This window comes from Eutrigla gurnardus (genome assembly GCF_963514095.1).
Source record: "Eutrigla gurnardus genome assembly, chromosome: 7".
NCBI lineage: Eukaryota > Metazoa > Chordata > Actinopteri > Perciformes > Triglidae > Eutrigla > Eutrigla gurnardus.
Window position 1 is genome coordinate 25916304 of NC_139921.1, and position 20599 is coordinate 25936902.

The 20599-nt window shown below is 45.6% G+C and overlaps 1 protein-coding gene across 2 annotated transcripts in view; it reads left to right on the forward strand.

Annotated features, from left to right (window-relative positions):
* The window catches only part of syne1b (spectrin repeat containing, nuclear envelope 1b), a gene marked incomplete at its 3' end in the record, with an annotated part of 68307 nt that overhangs the window by 18407 nt on the left and 29301 nt on the right, over nucleotides 1–20599 (forward strand). The window contains exons 25-76 of one of the 2 annotated variants that reach the window (XM_084013896.1): nucleotides 155–313; nucleotides 579–787; nucleotides 1127–1235; nucleotides 1383–1547; nucleotides 2071–2238; nucleotides 2327–2503; nucleotides 3480–3620; nucleotides 3715–3875; nucleotides 4053–4203; nucleotides 4657–4884; nucleotides 4972–5070; nucleotides 5213–5400; nucleotides 5515–5638; nucleotides 5781–5947; nucleotides 6171–6324; nucleotides 6425–7050; nucleotides 7148–7327; nucleotides 7721–7871; nucleotides 8036–8194; nucleotides 8435–8617; nucleotides 8949–9050; nucleotides 9201–9404; nucleotides 9511–9718; nucleotides 9860–9972; nucleotides 10097–10302; nucleotides 10387–10536; nucleotides 10631–10922; nucleotides 11024–11196; nucleotides 11319–11628; nucleotides 11834–11998; nucleotides 12223–12579; nucleotides 12691–12827; nucleotides 13181–13358; nucleotides 13561–13743; nucleotides 13866–14009; nucleotides 14479–14634; nucleotides 14949–15113; nucleotides 15203–15375; nucleotides 15490–15643; nucleotides 15767–15910; nucleotides 16134–16298; nucleotides 16416–16733; nucleotides 16985–17140; nucleotides 17358–17528; nucleotides 17705–18031; nucleotides 18109–18261; nucleotides 18367–18534; nucleotides 18717–18893; nucleotides 18997–19143; nucleotides 19231–19356; nucleotides 19640–19816; nucleotides 20091–20356. In XM_084013896.1, the coding sequence (XP_083870022.1) occupies nucleotides 155–313; nucleotides 579–787; nucleotides 1127–1235; nucleotides 1383–1547; nucleotides 2071–2238; nucleotides 2327–2503; nucleotides 3480–3620; nucleotides 3715–3875; nucleotides 4053–4203; nucleotides 4657–4884; nucleotides 4972–5070; nucleotides 5213–5400; nucleotides 5515–5638; nucleotides 5781–5947; nucleotides 6171–6324; nucleotides 6425–7050; nucleotides 7148–7327; nucleotides 7721–7871; nucleotides 8036–8194; nucleotides 8435–8617; nucleotides 8949–9050; nucleotides 9201–9404; nucleotides 9511–9718; nucleotides 9860–9972; nucleotides 10097–10302; nucleotides 10387–10536; nucleotides 10631–10922; nucleotides 11024–11196; nucleotides 11319–11628; nucleotides 11834–11998; nucleotides 12223–12579; nucleotides 12691–12827; nucleotides 13181–13358; nucleotides 13561–13743; nucleotides 13866–14009; nucleotides 14479–14634; nucleotides 14949–15113; nucleotides 15203–15375; nucleotides 15490–15643; nucleotides 15767–15910; nucleotides 16134–16298; nucleotides 16416–16733; nucleotides 16985–17140; nucleotides 17358–17528; nucleotides 17705–18031; nucleotides 18109–18261; nucleotides 18367–18534; nucleotides 18717–18893; nucleotides 18997–19143; nucleotides 19231–19356; nucleotides 19640–19816; nucleotides 20091–20356 (9764 nt within the window). The remainder of the gene's footprint in view (nucleotides 1–154; nucleotides 314–578; nucleotides 788–1126; nucleotides 1236–1382; nucleotides 1548–2070; nucleotides 2239–2326; nucleotides 2504–3479; nucleotides 3621–3714; nucleotides 3876–4052; nucleotides 4204–4656; nucleotides 4885–4971; nucleotides 5071–5212; nucleotides 5401–5514; nucleotides 5639–5780; nucleotides 5948–6170; nucleotides 6325–6424; nucleotides 7051–7147; nucleotides 7328–7720; nucleotides 7872–8035; nucleotides 8195–8434; nucleotides 8618–8948; nucleotides 9051–9200; nucleotides 9405–9510; nucleotides 9719–9859; nucleotides 9973–10096; nucleotides 10303–10386; nucleotides 10537–10630; nucleotides 10923–11023; nucleotides 11197–11318; nucleotides 11629–11833; nucleotides 11999–12222; nucleotides 12580–12690; nucleotides 12828–13180; nucleotides 13359–13560; nucleotides 13744–13865; nucleotides 14010–14478; nucleotides 14635–14948; nucleotides 15114–15202; nucleotides 15376–15489; nucleotides 15644–15766; nucleotides 15911–16133; nucleotides 16299–16415; nucleotides 16734–16984; nucleotides 17141–17357; nucleotides 17529–17704; nucleotides 18032–18108; nucleotides 18262–18366; nucleotides 18535–18716; nucleotides 18894–18996; nucleotides 19144–19230; nucleotides 19357–19639; nucleotides 19817–20090; nucleotides 20357–20599) is intronic. The other variant, XM_084013897.1, reaches the window with a different exon arrangement.

Here is a 20599-nt window from a genome sequence, read left to right on the forward strand (position 1 = left end):
TAATCTATAATGCCATTCTCTATATTTTTCATTTATCGCTAATAGAAAATTTGTGTGGCAATTTTCTTAATTTTTAGCCAAAAAGCTCCCTGAAATAAACTGCACAAATTGCTCTGAATGTGACCTGATAATTGTTGTGTTTTTAATTTCACAGGACATTCAGACAGATGCCCCGTTTCATCTCCTGCATCTTAAAGTGGAGGGGGAGCGGAGCAAGCTGATGCTGTTGCTGCAGGAGTGCCAGGCGGAGGTGACCAGGGAAAACCGCCACCTGACTAGCATGGGGAGCGAGAGGCTCGTCAAGGAGCACAGGGTGAGCACGGAGTGGCTGGCCGGCTGGCGGAGTTTCATGTATTGATTAACTTTGTGTGAAATAATTCAGTGCAAATGCACAGCTGTGTAGCGGCGTGGGAGGATTTTGATCAACTCGATCCAGAAGAACTGAGGTCCCAACAGTCACAACACAAACCCTGTCTTCAATCAGCAGCCCTTTTGTCGGCTTACATTTACATGCATTTTCTCTCGTACCTAGCATTAAGACTTAGCCCACTGGCTTCTTGATTTTTGTTTTACGTCAGGCCTTCTTTAGGGAAAAGGGTCCGCAGTCCATCTGTGAGAAAAGGCTGCATCTGATGGAGGAACTTTGTCAAAAACTCCCTGAGGGTGACCCAGTCCACAAGACCCTGGACACGGCGAGGAAGGACTTCTCTGAGGTCCGAGAGGAAATCGAGAACACCCATCAGAAGCTAATGCAGCACCCAGATAAATGGAAGGAGTACAACTCAAGGTGCAATCATTAATTATCTTGATGAAGTCCTCTTTTAATGCAGTCAAGGGGTTCGAGTGGTTGCAGCATAAATACACAGAGGAACTGATTTTTGTCCAGGTATGATTCCTCTGGAGTTCTAAAAACACATTCATTATAGAAAGATATATTTCCCACATATTAATTACACACTGTTTCTAAAGCACTAATATGTGAGACTCGGCTCCCCGTTTGATCAGTTGTTACAGCCTGGGGCTTTAGGTTGAAGGTTAGTTGGTTCCTATTGTGAATTTGATACCTGACGAAGGTCCGTGACCAAAAGAATTTGACATGAAATGTTCCCGTCGTGGTGTGAAACAGGTATGCCGAACTCTCCTGCTGGCTTATATCTAAAGAAAGTCAACTGAGGCTGCTGAGGAACCGAGCCAATGACCCCAGAAAATACGGCCAGGTGAAGTCCACCATCACGGTGAGTGATGACATCAAACCCCCAACAACCCTACCATCCGCTGACAGTTCCTCCTCTGTGTACCTCACTTGTGATGTGTCACCGCTGAGAAGTTGAGACTGCAACCACTTTGACCAGACGGGCTGTGTCACACTCTTTTGTGTGCAGGAGCTGAGGAATGATGCAGAGCTACAGGAGGGGAATCTGGGATGGCTGAAAGCTCGTATGGCCGTACTTTTTGAGATCTGTGATGACAACGATGCCCAGAGGCAAGGAAGTGCCCTGAGCAAGCTTTCTAGTGATTTCAAGGGTCTCCTTGCTTCTCTCCTCGAGGTAGGCACAGCTTTTACTTGTTTTACTGAGGTGTCGGACATCGTATCCCTTCTGGGAATTTACATTATTCTCCTTAAACGTTTAAACTTTGGTCACAAATTTGTTAAAATCCCTGTTCAGCCATCTGCAGCAGAACCAAAATCATTTTTCTGCAATAGCTGGAATGTCATTGTCCTGCATTCATGCCCACGTCTCATCGCCTCCGGCACTTTGGAGGATTGTTCTCTTGATGGGTGTATCCCTGTGACCCAGTTTAGAGATCCTAAAATGTCTCTTTTCCAAAAATGTCTGCACATTTTAAAGTTCTTTTAGTGTGACCAGCCCAAGGCACACCTGTGTTATACTTCTGATTTAAAAAGCAAAGTGCTCATTAACAAGGAGACGTTTGTGTGCATAGAAAACGTCTTGTGATGTTTTTATTTCAACTAATGAAAAATAGGAGCCAAAACAACAAGTGTTGCGTTCATATTTTTGTTCGTATACATACCCAAGCATCATGTTTTGTCTCTGTTTTTTCTTCCAGGCTGAGAAGATGGTGCTGGCTGTGGGGGACTGTGTGCAGTTCAGGGAAGAGGTACAAACTACTTTGGATGATCTCCTCCAGGGGCAGAAGGAGGCTCAGGCTGAGGTCACCAAAATACTGGACTGTCCAACTGTGAGAGAAGCCCAGCAACTGCTTCTCGTTCACCAGGTATTGTAGGACATTCCCCAACAAATGGAAGGCAGAGTTTAAATACATTTCAACAGATTGTCAATTGAATGTTTCTTCCTTCCCATAGCAACTGTTAAAGCGCTTAAAGATGAAGAGAAAGGATGTCCAGCAGCTGATCACCAGAGGCCAGCAGCTCCAGGCTGAGGAGGGTCTGGGAGAGACTCTGCAGCAAGACCTGCAGAGTTTAGAGAACACACTCTGCAAAATGGAGCAGAATATGGATTCACAGGAGCAAAGCCTTGAGGTGAGCGATGTCACTAAAGCAATGATTCGGGGATGCTGTTACTGGATAACATTTCAAAGTGGATAAAATCAACCAAAATATGAGCAAAACATGAAAAGAAAGGGTCTTTACTTTTCTTTGCCCACCTTAATTACTGTGAAATGAATGTACAATGTGATCAATAACTGTCAGCCTTTGAGATGAATCCTGACACATCTCATCTTGTGATCAATTATTCTGTTATTGACTGCATTAATAATTGCTTCATTCATTAAATACGTTTTCCTTTGCTGTGTGATATTGTGCCTCTTTCTGCAGCTTTCTTCTGAGGCGCATTTAAATAAGTCGTACACTTCTTGTTTCGAAACACATTTCACCTCTACTATGATATGCAATCTATAGTTCTGTAGAACTTTGTGACGTTTGGACTCGTCTGCTTCTATGTGACCGTTTTTGCGTCCTTTCATTTATGCTGCATCCTCCTACTGTATCTATGTGTCGTCATGCTTTATAGTTCTTTTAGAGGATAGTGAGGCAGTGAGTCAGTCATCACAGTCCTGATGGGGCTTTTATATATAAATATAGATATATATATCATAGACAGGATGAAGGTGGGAGTCTTGAAATGGAAACTTTGTTTGGCTTACGTGTGTTTACGGGAAAATGCACGATGGATCAAAGATTCTAAGTAGGGTGCTCACCAATATATCCATTATTGATTCAGCAGCAGAATCACTGCTGCAGCGCCAGCGGGGCGCGGCGCTCCCGTAATGTTAGCTGTGCTACCTCCGTCAACGTGACTCATCACGCTTGCTATTACAACCAAACTTAGCTGTGGCATCTGCATCGGCGTGAGTGCCTGTTCTTTTGGTGGTGATCTTAATCAGGGTGTGCTGGCGTTAGAAAGACATTATTTCCTCTAACTTTTATGCAACATTTAAGTGAAAGTAGAAAGAAGAAAGGTGCCGTATGAAGTTGATTTGATTGTCGTCCCCAGGTCACACTGGCAGCCTGGCAGGAGTTTGACAGCCAGCAGGAGGCAGTGCACGAGTTTGTTAATAAGGCACGCTCAACAATGGAGAGGGACCTGAACTTCAGCAGTCCAGAGAGCCTGGCTGTTGAACTTGACCAAGCCAGAGTAAGTAAAGTTGTGTCATTCTCCGGGTTTCTCTTCTGGGAGTTTATTAGCTAAACGGACAATATAAGCAGTATTTTTTTTTATTTGTAAACAGATGTTGTCGAAGCAGTGTGAAGCAGAAGCCTCACATATGAACACTTTGCTGAAGAGAGCAAAAGAAATCCAGCTTGGTCCAAACAACAAGACGCTGCTTCTACAACAAGCTCGCTCCCTCAGCGAGCAAGTGGGCGGAGTAGAGGCCGGGCTCAAAAAAGAGTAAGATTGCATTCTCGTTGCCTTGCTAGATAGTGTTTAGTCGTCTTAAAATATTGTTGACAAGTACATTATGGATTTAGCCTAATACAATACTGGTCCAGATGAATGTAGTTTGCCAACAAAGGGCAATACAACATCAAAATCAGTCGATTCATAATGAATACTCTTGTTTTTTAGTGTCAACACCCTGCAAGAAATGAAAACTCAATGGGATCAGTTTGCCGTTGGGTTTGAAACCTTTTCTGTGTGGATATCCGACAAGGAAAAGCAGCTGGATGTGCTGAAATCTTCTTCTTTGCCTCTCGGCCAACAGATCAACACAGTAAAGGTACAGTATTGTGTATAATGAAGCTACAACTCTTTTACACCATGCCCTTAACAGTAAGCCTTAAAGCCATTAGAAAACAAGCACACAGGCCTTCTTTGCCTAAGCACTGACTCGCTGTCTCTCAGGAGGAACTGCCCTTTAAGGCTGTGGTTTGTGTTTTATTTAGCATTTCAGGATACGGCGTAACTCTTTAGTAAACCTGTATGAAAGCGCTCAGGGATTTTTAATAGCTGTGATTGTTATTCGCTCTATGCTGTGAAACGTACACCAATAATATGTTTTTATTTATTATGGACGTGTTTTAAGTGGGTAAGTATTTAGGGATGCCACAGGGCCAGAGCCATTACAGGCACCAACCTAAGTACACTTAATTTTACCTCACTGAACAACTCACTGTTTCCCCTGGACTGTTCTTAAGTCTTTATTGCTTTGCATCCATCCCTGCATGTCCAGGCTGTTGGTACAGAGCTTCAGGATCGAGCTGGGGTTCCTTGTCACCTGGAGGCCGATTCCCAGGCACTATCCCAGTTTGTGTCTTCGGGAGAGGCAGCTCGCATCAAGGCCCGTCTGACCCAAATCGGCAGGTACTGGGAGGAGCTGAAGGAGAGCGTGCAGCAGCTCGATGGACAGCTGGAGGAAAGCTCCTCTCAACAGCAGAAGTTCAGGCTTAGCCTTGAGGAGGTAGAAAGCCTTCTCTAATTCAATGAAAGCATACAGAATTTAATTTAGGGAAGATATGGGCATACAGTACGTTTTGATCTCTCCTAGGTACAAGCGTCTCTCAGTGAGCTGCACACAAAACTGGAGGCTCCAATCAAGACCTGCACTTCCTCATCAGAGACCTACAAAGCTCTTCAAACCCACCTGGTGCTTAGTTGTTGTTATTTTGATCCATTATGAAAAATATTGTATTTGTTTTCATATATATTGTGAGCCTACCACAGTGCCAGCCGTCTTCCAGCTCACAGATAATGCTGTGTGAGTCACCGTCTTGTGTTTTGTCCTCCAGGATGTCGGTCAGCAACAGGAAAAGCTGAAGGGAACCCTGCTGTCCCTGTCAGCTGGTGCCCGAAGACTCAGCAACAAAGAGGAAGCAGGGAGGATAGTGACGGAGCTAAACAACAGCTACGACCAAAACGTCCAGGAGGCAAAGGACAAGCAGAGCACTTTGGAAAACTTGCTTTCTCTTTGGCAAAAGTAAGAGCTGTTGAACAGATACATTTCTATTTAAGTTATATAAAATGAATATAGGAAAAAAACAGACAGCCAACATACATCTGAGACACCAGTGTTTCTATTGATGTGTTTCAGGTATGAGAAACAGCTTTCAAACTTTGTTTCCTGCTTGGAGAGAAGTGAATCTGCATGCAAACCAGAGAGTCAGTATCTGTCAGCTGATAAAGCAAAGCTCTGCATAGAGCTACAAGATGTACAGGTAACACACACACACACACACACACACACACACACACACACACACACACACACACACACACACACACGCACGCTTGCATAGTCTAAAACACATCTAAAACCAGGTTGGGTTCTTTTTAAAGAAACACATGTTTCCTCTGCAGGCGTTGCACTCTGACGTCCAGTCCCTCGAGCCCGCTTATGTGGAACTGGTATCTTTGGGGACATCTTTGTGTCCGACTGCACCAGAGGACAGAGCGAAGCAGCTAAAAGACGAGTTGGAGACCCTGCAGAGGAGGTTGCAGGTTCAAAATGAAGTCATCCCTCAAAGGTAACTCATTTTAATCATCAGTGTAACAAGAGTTTTCTAATCCATTTCAAGAAATAGAAAGATAGGTGGAGATGCTTGCGATTTTACATTTGTTTTCAATAAAGAACATATTAACGATGTTGTATATCATATTAATGCCATGCATTTAAACATAACAGTGAAGGAGTGTGAAATATTTGCTTTAATACCAATTACCTCTCTGTGCTGCCATTCCGTCCCCCAGAATCAAAGAGCTTCAGAACCACCTCTCACTGGTGGAGCAGTTTGACCAGGCTCTGCTCAAATTCTCCCAGTGGAGTGAGACCATGCTGTCGAATCTACACTCAGCTTCTCAAATCAACATCAGCAACCTGCAGTCTGCCGCTGCACAAGTCAAGGTAACAGCTACGCCCTCCAGAGCCACTCATAGTCAGTTAGCAAACGAATAGCGTCTTACTTAGGAGCAACAACTGATCTTCTACCGATTGCCGTTCACAGGAGGCCCAGGCGACCTTACAGAAGCAGTCCAGTGTGAGACAGAGCTTGGAGCAGCAGGGCGAGAAGCTCTGTCATTTCTGTGAGCCTGGTGATGCACAGCTCCTCCGCAGCAGAGCGGACGGCTGTCTGCAGCCCTACGTGGAGGCCCAGCACATAGCTGAGCTCCAGTTAGAGTGCCTTGAAAGACTTGAGGCTTTTCTGCAGACCCACGGTGTCGCCGCAGGAGTGCTGGGGGGTCTGAAGCAGACTGTAGAGAGTGCTGGGAGCTGGGACCGCGGAAGAGTAGAGGAGCTGCAGCAGGAGCTTTCCACTATTGTCCCAGACATTAGCCAGCTCGAGACTTTAGCCGTCAATCTGGACAGCAGCCTATGCAAAAGCCACCTCCACATCGGTGCTGAGGAGGGTGCTCGTAAGTCATGCCGCATGCTGGCTGATTCACTCAGCGCTGAGCTGGATGCAGTGAGGAACCTGCTCGGTACGAAGCAGAGTGAAGCAGAGGCCCTGGGGTCTCTGTGGACTTCATTTAGACAGCGCAAAGAACAGCTGCTCAAAGCTGTGGAGGACATTGAAGAAAAAGCCGACCACCAGAGCTTCAAAGAGCCAAGCCTGCATGCACTACAGCAGAGGTAAAGCAGGACTGTGATCTATTTATAGTTGTACGGGCTACTACCCTGTGTGTGGGTATGAGAAGATGTTAAACAGCATTATCCCTCTGTTTGTCAGACTACGGTTCTTTAACCAGCTGGAGGACGAGCTGCAGTCACACCACCATGAGGAGCAGTGGCTGAGGGACAAGGGCAACCAGCTGGCCCAGAGGGATGCAGAGTTGGCTGGGGAGGTGCTGAGGGAAATCGGTCTGCTGGAGACCACATGGGAGGACACCAAGAAGCTCCTCACGGAGAGGTACTGAGAGGGCTTTGCCATGAGTCAGGAAATTAGATCATTAAAAAGTGTGTTGTAAAAGGCAATTACTGAAAACCGGAGCCAATCAATACGGAGATAAAAACGGCAAAAAAACAGGTATTACTGGAGAAAGAGACATTTTTCTTTTATTGTTGCAAATGTGAATTAACTAGTAACTATTAACTACTTAATTCTCACAAACACTGAAGGATTATGGAACAAAACAAAAACATTGTGACGAATGTAATTTATTGTTTCAAGTTTGTTGCGCTCAACATTACATCACTACTGCACTACTACTCTCTCTCTCTCTCTCTCTCTCTCTCTCTCTCTCTCTCTCTCTCTCTCTCTCTCTCTCTCTCTCTCTCTCTCTCTCTCTCTCTCTCATGACAGACAGGAGCAGTGTAATGTCCTTGTTGATCTTATGAGAGAATACCAAATACTGAAAACCTCCATCAGCAGCGTTATTGAGAGCACTGAACCATTGGTGGAGATCAGCACCGTTTTGAAGGACCACGAGGAAACCAGGAGGTCACTAACCAAGGTCAGGTTACTTACTATTTAAAGATTTCAGGGACGTGCCTCATCTCGTTTTTCTTGTTATCAAACTGATCATGACACAAATCCAGATAAACGAGCACCTCGGTGTTGTCTTTATGATAAAATCAGAATGCTTTAAACGTTTTGCGGTCTCTATTCCATTTGTAGCACGAGGCCGTGAAGGTAGAGATGGCTAGCAGGCAACATGAACTGGACCAGTTCTCCAGTAAAGGAAAACATCTGGTGATTGAACTGAAGAAGATCCCTGAGTGTAACGCTCAGATGCTGAAACAGGACATGGAGACACTTGTTGACCAGTGGCTGGATGTAAGTCTGACTTCAGGATTTGCTCCGATCATGAGGCATCATTGATCAGTTGAAACTTTTATTTATTGTTGCATGCCTATTTATTTATTGAAGAAACAGTGATAAACATAGCATGTTTAATCTTTATTAAGCTGCAGTGCAACCTATTATGAAACACAAATAGGCCAGAAGTATCGTGTGAAAACTGGTTGCCAGAAACACTCCAGAGAGTAAGTGTTTGTGATATAATGCACTCCTCAGGTGTCTGAGAAGATAGATGAAAACATTGATCGCCTGAATCAGAGTTTGACCCTGTGGGAGGACGTGCGTAAAATCAGCGAGGACACTGAGAGCTGGACAAGCAGCTGTATGATCGAGCTGAACGAGAGCCTGAACAACCTCAATGACAGCCAGAAGGTGTCGGCACGGCTCTCCATGTTACAGGTAAGGTATCTGATATCACAGGAAAACCTTCCAGGCATTAGTTTTACCTTCTTTGCAAGTATGTTTTCCCACAGAGGTCCATGCAAATGTTAAATCACCCAGAAAATAATTTTGTTTAATCAAATGACCGACGTAACTCTTAACATAATAGTCTCCTGCTTTCAATTAAGACTTAAAAACACACACACACACACACACACACACACACACACACACACACACACACACACACACACACACACACACACACACACTGTGCAGCCATATCCACAGGTTATACTGTCTCATAGAAACCAAGGAAAACTAATAAATCCTTTCCATGCATCCACAGGCAGAAATGGGCGAGAAGGAGCAGAACCTTGAAATCCTGCAGAGCAAAGTATCAGAGCTGAAGATGTGCAGTCAAAGTCAGGAGACACCTGCTAAATTACAGGTACTAAAGATGACTATAATCTTATCTACCACTATCTGACAAGTGGTACTTGCATCTACAGACATTAGTCCCTAACCCTGCAGAAGATAGAGGCCGTCCTCTGTATATTGCACTTCTTTCACCCACAAACCTTTATCCTTCTTGCATCAGGTGCTGGAGAATGACCTTCGTAATAAGATCAGCACTGTTCAGAAGCTACATGGGCAGGCCAGGGGGAACCTCATGGACTTCACTTCTCAAAGGAGACAGCTGGAAGACTACATCTCCCAGATGTCTGCATGGCTAAAAAGCATGGAGGATTCCCTTGTTTCTTCTCCCACTGGGTCGGATCCCGAGGACATCTGCAGAGTGAAGGTGCAGCCTGAACAACGTTGTTGGCGTAACAGATTTTTCTTATAGAGGTCGGAGATGAGAATGTAAGGAAGCTAATCAACCAATCTATCTTTTTAAATGTTTAAAGGACCTTCAGAAAGAGCTGCAAAATCAGCAGGGGAGTATTGACTCCACAAGGGAGAGCCTCAACACCCTGTGCAGAAAATATCCCTCTGAGGAGCTGGCTGGTTTGGGGTCAGCTCTCACTGACCTCATCAAGACTTATGAGTCTGTGAACCAGCTTTCTGCCAGGACGCTGGCATCACTGCAGAACGGGCTTCAACAGCAGTTCAATGGTGAGAAATCATGCCTCACATACAGTGGTGGTCATGGAGTTTAACATTTCTGCTTTAGAAAGAAAATGCTTGATGGTGTTAAACTTGTTTCTGTGTGAATCTAAAGCAGATATAAATTATTTTTCCGCCCTGCCTCTTCAGATCTAGTTCAGGAGTTCCATCGTTGGCTTTCAGAGCAGAGGGAGATTGTGAAAGAGTGCTCTGACAGATCTGGAGACACTCACATTGTGGAACGCAAACTACAGAAACTAAAGGTAAAACTTTGACTAAGTAGCTGTACATTTAATTGTAGTCTTCGATGGGCGTGGGCGTAAACAAAATTGGCCTGAAATAGGAGTTACAAATATACAGCTGACAGTGATGTGGGTTATCTGCCAGGGCGCCATGGATCGTGTGGAGGAGGGTGAGGTACGTCTCACTCAGGTTTGTGAGGAAGGGGAGAAGCTCCTGCTCCATCTTCCCAAAGCCAGTGGTGGGCAAGTCCAGCAGCACCTCTCCTCCATCCAGCAGGACTGGGACAGCTTTGTGGAGCAGTGCAGACAGAACCAACAGATCCTGGAAGACAGCGCGTCACTCATGAAGGGGTAAGAGACTCACACAAACCCTTTCTTTAAAGCACTTGGTGAGCCAAACGTTTATTTAGCATTTGCATTGTAAATTCCTGCTAGGTTTGAGGGTCGCCTTAAGAAGCTCAGGTGGTGGTTGGAGCACATGGAAAACAGGATGACCACGGATCTGCTTGAAGCCAAGCAGCGTGGCCCTGAGAAGGCTGTGCTGGAGCAAGTAGAAGAATATCAGCAGGAAGTGCTCAAAGAAAGGTGCTGAATTTGCCTCCAAATGCCCCTTTAAGGATGCCCCTAATTTTGTCCAAAATCATACGTTTACTTAAAGCTTTTACTTCCTTCCATGCAGGGATTCATTCGAGCGCCTATGTCAGGAGGGCACGGCGCTGAATGAAGGTGGGCGAGGCGATGGTAGTGAGACAAGAGTGTCCGCTCAGCTGCAGTCACAGCACCAGGCCCTGCTGAGGCGTGTGAAAGAGAGGCTGCGCAGTTCTCAGCTCACTTTACAGGAGCAACAAGCCTTTGAAGAGACGCTGCAGACGACCTGGGCGTGGCTTAGCAGCGCCCAGGAGCGCCTGGCATCTCTCAACAGCACAGTTGGCAATAAAGAGACTCTGGAGAAAAGACTAGGCCTTGTACAGGTCAGTGAAGACTGCCCTGGTCCAAAAATCTTCTTTGGATTACAATGTTTTCCCCACACAATTTGAAACGTGATGTTTTTTTTTTTTTATCATACATGCAGGATATCCTGCTAATGAAGGGCGAAGGTGAGGTGAAGCTCAACATGACCGTAGGAAAAGGAGAACAGGTCCTGAAGCACAACAGAATGGAGGGGCAGGAGGCCATTTGTTCACAGCTGCAGAGCCTGAAGGACGCATGGGCCAACATGTTGATGACTTCCATGAGTTGCCACAGGTAGGAAATGAGTCACCTTTTGCACTCTGGGAGAAGAGTAAGCCAGAGGGCTGACACCTTATTTCAAAAATCGAGGTTAAATGCACATCTTAATTCTCATAAACCGTTATTATTGTCCGTAGTCGTCTGGAGTGGACGGTGGCCCAGTGGACCAGCTTCCACGAAAGTAAGAGCCAGTTGCAGCAGTGGATGGAGTCGGTGGAGCAGGAGCTGGGGACGGCTCTGCCTCAGCAGCCAGGCCTCAAGGAGAAGTCCGCTTTGCTCGAGCGCCTCAGGGCCATCCAGGCTGATGTGGACGCTCATGCGGCGGCACTGTCGCGCCTAACAGACAAGGCAGTGGAGATGCACGAAAAGACTGGCGACCAGACATTTGGACCGGAGTCGAGGGCAGAACTCAATGCACACTTTGCTGATATCTCGGCTGTTGTCAAGGTGATCTTAACACGGCGTATTAGCTTAAACAGTGCCAATATTACATTACATTACATGTGGGTATATTAAATGGACTAAAACTGTGATGGATCCTACTTTCCCTGGCAAGGAATTACTCTGAAACATACTAATCTTGCAAATCCTATTGAGCACATTCATCCATATCTGGTTATTGGTATTTACGTTGTCTTTTTCTTCCACGAAGGGTAAAGTGCAGTCCATGCAAAGCATCGTGTCTGAGCATGAGCAGTATCTGGATGCTGTGAGAGACTTCAACGACTGGCTGATTTCAGCAAAGGAGGAACTCCAGCGCTGGTCCGACCTGTCGGGAGACTCAGTCTCCATTAAAAGGAAGCTCTCCAAAGTGCAGGTGAGGACATTTCAAATATTATATTTATGAAAAAAAAAAAACATAGCTAGACGTGTGACTTCAACAGCAATCCCTCAACCATTTAATTATTTGATTTCAAGTGACTAGGTCCAGGGGAACACACACATTTGGGATTATTCTGTGGGATTCAAGGGCATTCCTACTTGGAATATGAAAAGACATATATGACAGGTGACAACTGTAATTCCTGTTGTCCTTTCCAGGAGTTGCTTGACTCTAAACAGCGAGGCAGAGAGAGGCTGAACCGGGTTCAAAGATGCGGGGGATTATCAAGAGATCACACTGGCTCAGGGGGCTACGAGGCTATGGAGCGAGAGGAAGCAACCCTCTTGTCGTCGTGGGACCAGTGGGAACGTGGAGCGCTGCAGACACGGGCCAGTCTGGAGACCGCCCTCTCTCAGATAGCCAGCTCTGAACAAGAGTTCAGCAGCCTGTCAGGACAGCTGGAGCAGGACCTGCACGACTTCAGCCGTCAGCTCAAGGACTGGCGTCTGCACTTGGTTAAAGCGGAGAGAAAAAAGGAAGGAGAGGAGGCTGTTAAAGGCTGGCAGATAGCAAAGGTAGGTCTCTGCAGCCAGTGATCGGAAACAAGCAATGGTTGCAGCATATGACTAATGTTTTACATTTTTCATGGGTGTTCATCAGAGGTTGTCCATTTGTTTTCCACTCAGGACACTTTGGAGGAACTGGTCAAAGCTGAGCCCATGTCTGATAGCCTGAAGACTCAACTCAACGATCTGTGCCGATTCTCCAGAGACATGGGCACACAATCTGAGAGAGTGTCTGCTCTCATTAAGGAATACAACAGGTGAGAAAGGTGTATTTACTCTTTTTAGAAAATCTGTTGCTACATTTAGCAGTATTTTAGACTTTTTCCTTAGAATTAAACAGGAGCCGTTGCAATTGAGGGTTAGGGTTACAACTGTATTTTGTGGTGGTGTTGCCATATAACTGAATCGTTCACACTCAACAAGCATTTCTACTTTCACACAGGTAATATCTGCCGCAGGATTTTTACAGTAGATGTTGTTTCTGTTTTCCTTCTGTCACACTTGAAGCTTAATTCAAAAAACGGTCAAACCAACAAGCACCAATAAGCGTACTTACAAATACTGTATGGATCTCTAAATTGATGAACTATGACACCTGGCTTGTTTCCAGTCTGAGTCTCCAAGCATCCAGGGAGTGCCAGAGCAAAGAGAAGCTGCTGGAACAAGCGTTCCGCTCAGCCTTCAGAGAGTTCCAGCAGTGGTTGGTCAATGCAAAGATCAACACGGCCAAGTGCTTTGACGTCCCTCAGAATCTCAGCGAGGCCTCGTCTAGCTTGCAGAAGATTCAGGTACAGTTTTCAATTTCTAAGGAGGGAGGAGGGAACAGTGTATCAAACACTATGTTTCCCAGAGCATCACACTCACACACACTGCTAAAATGTTCACTGTTGCAAGAAATAGTTAGCTTGACATGTGTGTCCTGCCTGAGCGGTAGAATGAAGAGTTTCTCTACATGCCTGGGCATCATCTCGTCTCTGACTCTCTCGTCAGGAGTTTCTCGGTGACAGAGATCTCGGCCAGGCAAAGCTCAACGCCGTGGTTGCGAACGGTGACCTCGTCTGTAGCACCGCGGCTAAAGACAAAGTGGAATCGGTTCGGGCTAAAATGAACACCGCCAGAGAGGACTGGAAGAATATGATGACCAACCTGCACAACAGAGAGGCCAATCTGCAAGTAAGCACCCAAATGTCCCTTCTCATTAATCCGGACAGATTATACAATACATGCACATTATTACATCTTAAGTCAAGGAAACGTCTCAATAGTCTCTTTGTGTCTGTCCTCCTGTGTTTCAGAATGTTTTGTCTCAGATGAAAGATTTCGAGGCGAGTGCCGAGCCTCTGCAGGAGTGTCTGAATGCCACAGAGCTGGCTGTGCACGAGAGCTGCACGAGGCTTCACGACCTCTCGGCCAAGAAGCTGGAGCTTCAAAAGCTACAGGTACCTCGATGTCCCCCCTCATGTTCAAGACCACTCATGTCAAACAACCACTCAGTGCTAGAGCGCCAGCATGACTATCACTGTCATTCGCAGAAACTCCACATTCCAGCAATGTTGTGTTTTAGTGTTTTTAGCATCGTTTTTCTTTTAGGAAGCACTGCCAACAGCGATACTAACTGCCAGCTTACTTTCTGCTTTGTTACTCTCACATGTCCTCTTAACAGTGTCTATCATATACTTGCCTCATTTCTAAAAGAATTGCTTTTGCAAAATTCATTGTCAGCTGTTTCCAGAGTCCTCGCACGTCGTGACCACCAAGAGCTTTACCAGCAGTAGCATCGGCCAAATGTCTCATTGTCTGTTCCTTTTGCCGCGTTGCCATCTCTAACCCTGCATTCTGTGACTGGATTTCTTATGTCTGTGTGTCAGCTCGCATGCCTCTTTGATAACCTTGCTTGTGCTCTTCCAGTCTGTGCTTGAGGAGTTAGCCTCTCACAAGATTCAGCTGAACAAGCTGAAAGAGAAGGCCCAGCTGCTGTGGGATGAACACGCGGCCGGCAAGGGTTTTGTGCATCGTGTCTCGCAGCTCTCTGCTCAGTACCTAGCTTTAACCAACCTGACCAAGGTACAGTAATGCCGACCAATCTGCTTGTGCACTGGGGCTTTTTTTTTCTGGGGGTAGAGCTGGAGAGGAGACAGAGGCACTAGACTGGATCGAGCTCTGACTAAACCTTATTTTTCAGTGTTAAACGTTGAAGGTACTAACTTAGCATGATTAAACTGATTTCAGTTGTTAGTGTAACTATTATACAGAGAGTTTACAAGCCAATTTCCTTTATGTATTTTGTACCAAATTGTATTACTATTAGATGCTGTGTATTCACTTTCTAAAAGATTCAGTGGTAATTTCTTGGTCGTGTCCTGTTCGTGGATCTACAGGAGAAGGCATCACGGATTGACCGAATAGCCACTGAGCACCAGTTGTTCTCTCAAGGGTTGAAGGAGCTGCAGAACTGGGTGTCTGACACCAGCCACATGCTGCAGACTTACTGTGCCCCCACTGCTGAGAAAAATGTTCTCGATAGCAGGATGATCAAGTTGGAGGTATAAAAACAAATCTCAATTAGATGTAACACTGTAAATCTACCCATTCTATGAGTGTATGAAATGCACACGTGTCATTGTTGCACCAGGCCTTGCTGACGGCTCGGCAGGAGAAGGAGATCCAGCTGAAGATGTTGATCACAAGAGGAGAGTCGGTTCAGAGAAACACCTCACCTGAAGGAGTTCCCGTACTCCAAAAACAAATACAAGACCTAAAGGATTCCTGGGATGCCCTGCTCTCCGCCTCAATCCAATGCAAAAGGTTAATTCTTGACCACAAGTAACAACACAACGACAAGAAAACGCAAAATGTACACGGCACCTTGGCGTCCTATACTCCTGCTATTCCATCGTCTCTGTTGTTCTTTGCTTACAGTCAGCTGGAGGGTTCCCTGTCCCAGTGGACCAGTTACCAGGAGGATGTACGCCAGTTTGTGGCGTGGGTGGAGCGTGTGGAGGAGAGTCTTGACCCCACTGATAAACAATGCCCAGAGATGAGAGACAAAACTGCTAATCTGAGCAAAACCAAGGTACTGCAATCTTTTCAGTCATACTATGTACTATTTAGCATATACATGATTTAGTAAAGTTCATATGGACTTACAAATAAAGAGTACTTTGCCGTTGATGATAGTGTTGCTTTGTTGTTTCAGTTGCTGTATGAGGAGGTGCTCAGCCACAGCACCCTGCTGGACACCATCACAGCAAAGAGTGCTGGTATCGCTGAGAACTATGTCGCTCAACTGGAGCTCCAAGATCTGCAAGAGCGCTATAACACCATCAAAGACAATGCCGTGGTATTGTAAAGCTGAATGGGCACAAACAGTGAATCATAGTTTAATTACATATATATCAGCATTACTCTTCGTGTAGCTGCTTTAAAGTAGTAACATTTACAAAGAATACAGTGTTTAAAAGATGTAATTTGTATGATAATCATCCATTGTCGCTTCTAGTAAGTTGTTTTTGACTCTTTTTGATCATTATGACTCTGAATCCTTATCTTTGTTATATCCTCAGAGGGCTGTAGGCAAAGCAGAGGAGCTGGTGGCCGCCCACCAGGAGTATCAGCGGGGCCTCCAGGCATTTGAGGACTGGCTGGAACAAGAACAAGAGAAACTTGGCTGCTACACCCAACTGGAGGGCGATGTTGATATGCTGGAGGAGACTCTGCAAAAGCTACAGGTCTGAATATTCTCAGTGGGGAAAGGTTGTAAATAAGCATTCAAATTCAATATTAAATGCTACTACCACATAGCCAGAAGTTACATTCAGTGCTCAACCACAACTGTGCAACTCCAGGAGCTGCAGCTGCACTGCACAGAGGGCCAGGCTTTGCTGAACATGCTGTTGGTCAGTCGAGAGCTGGTGATCCCCTGGGGACTGCCTCAAATCGAAGACCGGGCACTGGAGACCCAGCAGCAGGAGTGGAGGTTGTACCAGAGCCGGCTGGCCGACACCCGGGCTCAGCTCAACAGCGCTCTGGCCAAACTTCGTCAGATGGAGCAGAAGTTTCAGCGTCTTGACAGCTGGCTGAAGGGCATGGAGACCAAAGCACAACTGCGTAGCCACCGCCGGTCTGACCGAACCACCAAAAACGCTCAACTCCAGCTAATAAAAGTAAGCGTCACACACACAGGAGCTGTGCACATGGAAATGTTTTGCACTGTTGTACAAATCTACATAATTATGCTCATATTAATAGTTTTCAATGCTGCTTCAGTGAGTGTGAGAATAAATCAGTTTTCAGTCCCATCAGAATCGAAAGCAAGTCTTCCAAAAGGTTAATTTGCATTGGAAGCAATTCAGTTTTTGGATGTCAGTCTAATTACTGAAGTAAATAATTACTTAAAGCATGCTTCTTTGGTCAGAGCTGGCAGGAGGAAGTGCTGGTTTATCAGGAGGAGATGGAAGGCCTCAGTCTCTTGGCCCAGCAGGTTCTGGATGAGACCCATATTAGCAGCCGGATCTGTTCCAGAGCCACCCAGATTACAGCCCGCTACCACGTCCTGCTTCTGCATTTACTGGTAACCTTCCTTTGAACACATAGTGTCACAGTCATACATGGTTGTGAATGTTATATAGACCTATATACACACATATATATATACTTCAATACATGACCACCCAGAAGTCCTGTTTAAAATCTCTTTTGTAAATCTTTAGTTTGACTGATTATTGGGAAGATTTCCTCACTTGAGCCACACAAAGCTTTCTGTTGTTCCCTCTTCGTTTATATCGCAGGAGACGATCAAACAGCTCCAGGAGGAGATGTCTTGCATTGAAGAGGCACAGTGTGTCTTTAACACCTTCTCAGACTGGCTCAGCACAGCTCAGAATAACTTCAGCACTGTGGCGATCAGTGTTGATGTAGTGGATCGCTTTGCTATGGACCGAAAGATGAAAAAACTAGAGGTACGTGCTCTAACATAGATAATTATTGACTGCTCTGTAGAGACCATTCAACATAATCTACATAAACGCTCTAGCCTGACGAAACTATGACAGATTTCAGTGGAAATGCATTACTATCAGACTGAAAAATCCGGTCTCTATTTAAACCATATAATCCCATCCCGTGTGCATTTCAGGCTCTTCAAGGAGACATGGAGCAGGGTCACTCCTACCTGAAGACGATGAGGGAGAAGACGGAGGCATCCATGGCATTCTTGGAGGAGCCTGAAGCAGATCAGCTGAAGGAGGAAGTAGACGGCCGCCTCTCCCACCTAAAGGAGTTGATGGAAGCTCTGCGAACAGAGCATAGCTCCCTCGAGAAGTGTATCTCACTCTCTAAAGACTTTATGGATAAGTACAAGTCCCAGGCCCAGTGGGTGACGGAGACCAAAAACCTTTTAGCATCAAGCGTTGAGCCTAAAGCTGAACTCTACCAGAAGAAGGCTCAGCTAGCGAAGTACAAGGTAACTTCACGGTCATCTTTTCTTCCTCAAGGAAATACAGAAAAACGAAATGTTTTTCTCTCTTTTCCTGCATAAAGACCATCCAGCAGACCGTGCAGTCTCATGAGTCGGCGGTGAAGTCTGTGTTTGAGAAAGGAGAAGCCCTGCTCGACACAGTCCACGACCCCTCTATAAGGGACAACATGAAGAGGCTGCAGGCTGACTACCAGGATCTCTGCTTAGCAGCCAAGGTATTGGCATGTTGAATGGCCTCTCACATGAGGGATCTGGATCCAGAACACCAGACTGTATTCAGTGTAAGTGTTGTTTGTACAAAGCTGTGTGTTGTGCTTCAGACGCAGGTCCAGAACCTGGTGGAGTGGGTGAAGGAGCACGAGGATTACAACAGTGACTTACAAGAGAACGAGAAGTGGCTCTTACAGATGTCCAGCAGGCTGGTCACCTCAGACTCCATGCAGACCAGCGGGATGGAGATGGCCACTCAGCAACTTGCCCGGCACAAGGTGACCTTGACCATACTGTTCTCTGAAAATTCATAATCTAATCTACTGTTACGTAAAGGTGTGCAGTTTACCTAATTACAGGCCTTGGGAATACTTGTGGTTTACAATTAGATGGATGACTGGGAATCCATGTAATTGGTAGCTGGTAATCTGTATTTTGAAACACCTGACTTCTTTTGCAGGCAATAATGGAGGAAATTGCCAGTTTTGAGGAGCGTCTCACCAGCTTGAAGCAGAAAGGAGAAGATCTCGTGGCCAGCTGTACAGACCAAGTTCAAGCTAAGATCAGTCAACAAGTCCAGTCTCACCAGCAGGGAACCAGAGACAGCTACTCTGCCATCTGCAGCACTGCCCAACGTGTAAGAAACTATAGACATTTCATCCTCTTACTTTTCCTTATTAGGAACCCTCAGCAAATTTGATCATTTTTATATGATATAATATCCTTACCTTGTTCAACAGGTGTACCAGAGTCTGGACCGCGAGCTGCAGAAGCATGTCAACCATCAGGACACTCTGCAGCAGAGCCAAACCTGGCTCTCCACAGTGCAGGAGGAGCTTCAGCTCAACGACCAGGGACCGTCTGGTCTGCAGGAAGCATTGAAGCAGGTGACTGAGACAGTGGAGCCTTTCCTACTCTTGAAAAGCAATGGTGGTGATGAAGTTATTTTCATTTATTTGAATTCATGCACACAGGTGAAGCACTACAGGGCCCTGCAGGAGCAGGCCAGCACTTACCTGGACCTGGTGTGCTCTGTGTGTGACCTTTCTGATGATGCCGTGAGAGTGACGGCTGCTCAGGTCCAGCAGGTCAAACTCACGGTCAGTAATGGCGACTTCCTTGACCATTGTACAACACAGGAGACACATTTAATGAATCTAGGTTATACCTCACAAACACTGATAGTAATTACATGGAAAAAACATGTTGTTTGTGTTATATTGACCCATAAAATACTGTATGCTGGCACGCTGTCCAATGAGTGCTAGACACGGTGAGTACTTATTACCTGTAATAATACAAGTAGTGTGACATGCTGTGTGGTTGTATCTGTTCTGCACTTATGAATATATGCAAATGCAAATACTGACTGTGTTGTTGCAGATAGAGGAAAGGATGTCCAGTGCACAGGTGCTCTCAGAGGGCTGGAGGGAGATCAAGGAACAGAAGCAAGATCTGACCGGCCTGTTTCAGGATATGGAGCAGCAGCTCCTCAGCCTCTCCAGAAGGCCTGCAGAGTTGGAGACCAAGATAGCTCAAAACATGCTGTCACAAGCCAAGGTAGGGAACCGTATCAGAGCCAGTGTTCCCTTGACAACACATACAGAGGGGAACTACTTCCTAATACTCATCAAACTTATTTTTAATGCTTATTAAGAATAATATACTGTGTGTTTTACCTCCACTATGCAATAGAATGAGTCTAAACGATAATGCTTGTCTGTTGGTGATTTTGTTGTTATTATTCAACATTTTGGCATGGGTTGTGTAGGTTTAAAGAGGCCTGCTTTCTCTTTGGATATAGTTAACGTCCAGCATATTGCTTGTCACACAGGAATGCAGCCAGCAGCTGCAGTCCAAACAGAGTGTCCTGACCAAGATGACGGAGACTGCCAGCAGATTGACTGGCGGCCAGGACTCTTCAGAACATGCAGAGCTCGACCGTCTGGGCCATTCCTGGCTGGAACTCTGTCACCAGGCCAACAAGCTGCAGAGCCAGAGGGAGGAGGACCTGCAGAGGTCTAAAGAATACCATGAATGCATCAGTGCAGTAGAGGTGCTGTTTGAACAGGTGTCCAAAGAGTGGGACAACCTGGCCAGGTGTGTTTGCTGTAATCTGATTCTGAATACATTTCTTTATGGCTACAAGAAATGTAGTTGTGCTATTTATTGTAATTTTTTGAGTGTGAGCTCAAGGCCGTCGTCACCTTGGGAACTCATTTTAAACAATCTTGTTTAAATATAAAAAAAATGTAGTTGTATTTCCTGTTTTTCTAAATCAAAATATGCAGTCTTTACATGCCATTTTGCCATAGAATATCTTCCACACTTGTGAAATTCCTT